This window comes from Haematobia irritans, chromosome 5 (genome assembly GCF_050003625.1).
Source record: "Haematobia irritans isolate KBUSLIRL chromosome 5, ASM5000362v1, whole genome shotgun sequence".
NCBI lineage: Eukaryota > Metazoa > Arthropoda > Insecta > Diptera > Muscidae > Haematobia > Haematobia irritans.
In genome coordinates, this window is record NC_134401.1 from 121,140,436 (window position 1) to 121,146,592 (window position 6,157).

General features: G+C 31.8%; 1 protein-coding gene across 1 annotated transcript in view; it reads right to left on the reverse strand.

Annotated features, from left to right (window-relative positions):
• Positions 1 to 2,901, reverse strand: part of LOC142241727 (putative inorganic phosphate cotransporter) — a 7,323-nt gene extending 4,422 nt beyond the window's left edge. Inside the window, exon 1 of the mRNA XM_075313508.1 lies at positions 2,747 to 2,901. Within this exon, the coding sequence (XP_075169623.1) occupies positions 2,747 to 2,768 (22 nt within the window). The 5' untranslated portion in view covers positions 2,769 to 2,901. The remainder of the gene's footprint in view (positions 1 to 2,746) is intronic.
• Positions 2,902 to 6,157: the final 3,256 nt, after the last annotated feature.

Genomic DNA, 6,157 nt, shown 5'->3' on the forward strand with positions numbered 1-6,157 from the left:
ATATATATTATATATATATATATATATATATATATATATATATACACAGTCTCACATAAATTTACGTACCTTTGAGGTTTTTACCTTATAACTAAACATGTTTCTTGTTGTTGTTTATAATCCAGACTAAAAAAATCTTCTTGAAAATTGACAAATACTTTGTTTTTCAAATTAATTTACAAAATCTAAAGCATATATATGCATATTATATTATATTTTATTAATTAAAGAAAATACAATTTCTTAAACCGTATGTAAACTTGTGTAAGACTGTGTATATATATATATATATATATATATATATATATATATATATATATATATATATATATATATATATATATATATATATATATATATATATATATATATATATATATATATATATATATATATATATATATATATATATATATATATATATATATATATATATTCTTGATCAGGGAGAAATTCTGGGTAGTGGTGAAATTCTGAGTCGATCTAAGCATGTCCGTCCGTCCGAAAGAAACAATCCTGAAATCCGGCTGAAATTTCGTACATGGTGTTGGTATATGGTCTCTAACAACCATGTAAAAATTGGTCCACATCGAGCCATAATTATATATAGCTCCCATATTAACCTTCCCATTCTGAGTCGATCTAAGCATGTCCGTCCGTCCGAAAGAAACAATCCTGAAATCCGGCTGAAATTTCGTACATGGTGTTGGTATATGGTCTCTAACAACCATGTAAAAATTGGTCCACATCGATCCATAATTATATATAGCTCCCATATTAACCGATCCCCAGATTTGGCTTGCGAAGTCTCAAAGAGAAGCAAATTTCATTCGATCCGCCTGAAATTTGGTACTTGATGTTAGTATATGATCTTTAACATCCATGCAAAAATTGGTCCACATCGGTTCACAATTATATATATCCCCCATATAAATCTATCCCCCGATTTGGCTTGCGGAGTCTCTAAGAGAAGCAAAATTCGTCCGATCCGGTTCAAATGTGGAACGTGGTGTTAGTATATGATCTCTAACATCCATGCAAAAATTGGTCCACATCGGTTCACAATTATATATAGCCCCCATATAAACCCATCCCCAGATTTGGCTTGCAGGCCCTCTAAGAGAAACAAATGTCATCCAATCCGGTTGTAATTTGGAACATGGTGTTAGTATATTATCTTTAACAACCTTGCCAGAATTGGTCCATATCGGTCCATAATTATATATAGCCCCCGTTATAAACCGTTCTCCAGATTTGACCTCCGGAGCCTCATGGAGGAGCAAAATTCATCCGATCCGGTTCAAATGTTGAACGTGGTGTTAGTATATGGTCTCTAACATACATGCAGACATTGGTCCATATCGGTCTATAGTTATATATAGCCGATCTCCGCTCACACAAAAATTGGTCCATATCGGTTCATAATCATGGTTGCCACTCGAGCCAAAAATAATCTACCAACATTTTATTTCAATAGAAAATTTTATCAAATTTTTATTTATATAGCAAATTTTGTCAAAATTTTATTTCGTTTTGTTATCGTTGGTTTTTGTTCTTTAATCATTGTTGTTGTTTTTTTATCTCAGCTCAAGTGTAGCTTAACCAACAGAGGAAAAGAATGTTTGTCAAATTTATTTGGGCAAAGCCCTATAGACTACAAGATGGTTGGATGGACGCACGTTTCGGAATTACCACATTCCTCATCATCATCCTCTACTTGCAGCAAAACTATCAACCAATTATCAGAATAAATTCAGGCAGTTCATTAAACCCAACAATAAACCACACTTGAACCTTCCGATGATTTGATGGTGCAAATTTTATTTCTATAGAAAATTTTGTTAAAATTTTATTCGGTTCATAATCATGGTTACCACTCGAGCCAAAAATAATCTTTCAAAATTTTATTTCTATAGACAATTTTGTCAAAATTTTATTTTTATAGAAAATTTTGTTAAAATTTTATTTCTATAGAAAATTTTGTTAAAATTTTATTTCTGTAGAAAATTTTGTCAAAATTTGATTTCTATAGAAAATTTTGTCAAAATTTTATGTCTATAGAAAATTTTGTCAAAATTTGATTTCTATAGAAAATTTTGTTAAAATTTTATTTCTATAGAAAATTTTGTCAAAATTTTATTCTATAGAAAATTTTGTTAAAATGTTATTTCTATAGAAAATTTTGTTAAAATTTTATTTCTGTAGAAAATTTTGTCAAAATTTGATTTCTATAGAAAATTTTGTCAAAATTTTATTCTATAGAAAATTTTGTCAAACTTTTATTTCTATAGAAAAGTTTGTTAAAATTTTATGTCTATAGGAAATTTTGTGAAAATTTTATTTCTAAGAAAATTTTGTCAAAATTTTATGTCTATAGCAAATTTTGTCAAACTGAATTATATACGTATTTGATCGATCTTTTTTGATTTAATATATACCACGTATGGACTTACATCCAATTTAGAAGACGGTGTTAGGAGGTTTTAAGATACCTTGACATCGGCAAGCGTTACCGCAGCTTAAGTAATTCGATTGTGGATGGCAGTGTTTAGAACAAGTTTTTACGCAATCCATGGTGGAGGGTACATAAGCTTCGGCCTGGCCGAACTTACGGCCGTATATACTTGTTTTTATTGCACTTAAATTTTATTTATTTTAGTTAAAATTCTTCACACATTTGCATATGTATGAAAATGCTATTGTTTTATTAATAAAAGTGTGATTACAATGTAAATGCATAGTCTACCTTTATCTGTCACAACCGTCATTTTAATGATGAAATTCGCTACCACATTAATCTATTTTCGCGAAAGGGTTGCTATAGGACCGTTTTCGTCAACGTTTAACAACAAACTAGTCCAAATGAATGAATAGAACTTAATAGTTGTTTTTTTTTTTTTTTTTTGCTAACTTCTATTGGTCATAAATACAAAATTAACTGTAATACTCAAACAAATACGTCAAATTAAAATCTATATATTAGTTTGTTGCTATTTTAAATGCCAATAATCTCCTACTCCATACGACTCTTCAACGAAAACTATGCAGTTCTGCAGTTCACCGTCACTATCGTTTGACAATTCAGTCAATCAGTAACCATTAGCTATAAATCAATTGATAACATTTTATTATTGGACAATATATGCAGTTTTTTATTATCTTCGTGACTACTAACAAAACAAGAAGTTCAGTAACGGTGAGTTTTAATTAAATACCCCATAAATGAATGAGAATCAAACAAAAAAAAAAAAATAGTTTGAATACCGAATAGATCATCTAAATTTTACATAGGCTTCCAATAGGTTGGAAGTGCTAAATTTCGCATATCTATCGTTGCGTCGGTAGTTATTTCACACTAACGAAGAAAACAGATTAACTAAATTCGGGTCTCCCACAAAATAGTTAAGAATTTTTTAAAATTTTTAAGATTTTTATCTTCGTATGGTATTAAAGGAAAAAAAATTATTTTCTTAAATTTTTATATAGTACTATCCATTGCCACAAATCCCATTTATATCCTCCCAAAACGGTACGAAAATTTTTGGAATATATTGAAAATTTTCATTATATCCGTTTTTTTTTCTACCCAAATGTTTTATCAAGCTAAGGTTGTTTATTTTCTTTAAATGCGCTCTGTGCACCCTCAAAAAATCGCTTCTGTAACATATGTGCACCCCAAACAAATTTTGCTTCAAGCATATATATTTTCAGGATTGGTCCAAACAAAATATTGTTTGTATTATTCAAACATATTATGTTTCACCTTAGAACATATACTGGTAGTAAAAAATTTTAATGAAATTTTCTTTGTGTGGATATATTTGTAAGGCGCCAATTGGTTACCTCCATTATTCTACTTGCAGCATACTCTCTAGGTCTTTCTTTCTAAACACATATATGTTTATAAGCTATTTCAAAATTAATATATGTTTGCATCTAAGCATATTATATTTACAAACATTTTATGTCCCAAACATAATATGTTCTAACATATATGTCCCAAACATGTTATGCTTGTTTATGAACATTATATGCTTGCAGTTAAAAATATTGTGTTAAAAAACATATAATTTTTACACCCAAACATATGAAAAACAGATATTTTTTCGTCCGTGTGTGTGCATTATACACTGGTCTATAAATAGATCTGTTTGGCTGTATGCATTACTTGTGTATCGATGACTTTAGGAATATTTGTTTGTTGATGACTATAAGAGCTACATGGTCCAGAGGATTGTGTGTTGGCATAGAAAAAGAATATTCCGTAGTTCGATTCTTTGTTCGGGGAAAAAGTAAAATTAAACAAGTATATACAGTATTAAGTTCGGCCGGGCCGAATCTTAAATACCCACCACCATGAATCAAATAGTTTCCTTTGATAATTTCAGGGGGGTTTGATGACAGGCAGATCAATTCAACCAGTACGATTTTACCTATGAAGACTAGATCAGATTCTGAATTTACAAGAACCATTTTTTGTTTGAGATTTAAAGGAATCATAAACATCTCTTGTAAGTGTGCAAGAAAATGAGGAACTAACGCCTTGCTTGAAATCTAAAATCTGAAGATTTTCATCCCAATTATTTAAATGATTACGAGAAGTAAAATCATTTTTGCATTCAGTTTCAAGCAATTTTCATGATCAGTGCGCCTTCTATACCCTCAATAAGTGAAATCGGTCCTTACCGAATGGACCGATAAAACTAAATCATATACACTTTGTTACGGGTCTAAAATGCCAGTATATTTTCAATTTTTGGCAAATCGGATAAAAACTACAATTTACCTCTAGATTTCCAATTTCGGGCAAATTGGATTAAAACTACGGATTCTAGAAGCCCAAGAAGTAAATCTGGAGATCGGTCTATATGGGGGCTATATCGAAACATGGTCCGATAATAACCATTTTCTGCAGATCTCTTTATTTTCCTAGAATACCTCTAGATTTCCGATTTGAGGCAAATTGGATAAAAACTACGGAATCTACAAGCCCAAGAAGTAAAATCGGGAGATCGGTCTATATGGGCGATATATCAAAACATGGACAGATACCATTTTCAGCACATCTCTTTATTTTCCTGGAATACCTCTAGATTTCCGAGTTGAGGCAAATTGGGTAAAAATTACGGATTATAGAAGACCAAGAAGTAACATCGGGAGATCGGTCTATGTGGTGGCTATATAAAAACATGGACCGGTATTCACCATTTTCGGCACACGTCTTTAGGGTCCTAGAGTACCTCTGGATTTCAAATTTAAGGTAAATTGGATTAAAACTACGAATTCTAGAAGTCCAAGAAGTAAATCTGGAGATCGGTCTATATGGGGGCTATATCAAAACATGAACCGATTTTCCGCACACCTCTTAATGATCCTAGAATACCTCTAGATTTCCAATTTTAGGCAAATCGGATAGAAAATACACTTTCTAGACGCTCAAGCAGCAAAATCGGTCCATATGGGGTTATACCAAAACATGGACCGATAGGCACCATTTTCGGTACACTTTTTGATGGTCCTAAAATACCTCTAGATTTCCAATTTCAGGCAAATTGGATAAAAACTGCAGTTTTTATAAGCTCAAAACCCAAAATCGGGAGGTCGGTTTATATGGGGACTATATCAAAACTTAGACCGATATAGCCCATCTTGGAACTTGACCTACCTGCAAACAAAAGACGACTCTGTGCCAAATTTCAGGACGATAGCGCCATTATTGAAGGCTGTATCGTGATTACAACAGACAGACAGACGGACATGCTTATATCGTCTTAGAATTTCTCCCTGATCAAGAATATATACTTTATATAGTCGGAAATCGATATTTCGATGTGTTACAAACAGAATGACAAACTTAGTTTTTATACCCCCGTCACCATTCTATGTTATGTTGGTGGGTATAAAAATAATTGATGAAAACGAATCTTAAATACTCACCATCATAAATCAAATACAATAGTTTCCTCCTGAAAACTCTTCGTCTTAACGTGTTGCTTTTTTATACCCTGCGCCACACTGTGGAACAGGGTATTATAAGTTAGTGCATATGTTTGCAACACCCAGAAGAAGATGAGATAGACACATGGTGTCCTTGGCAAAAATGCTCAGGATGGGCTCCTGAGTCGATATAGCCATGTCCGTCTGTCCACATTTTTGT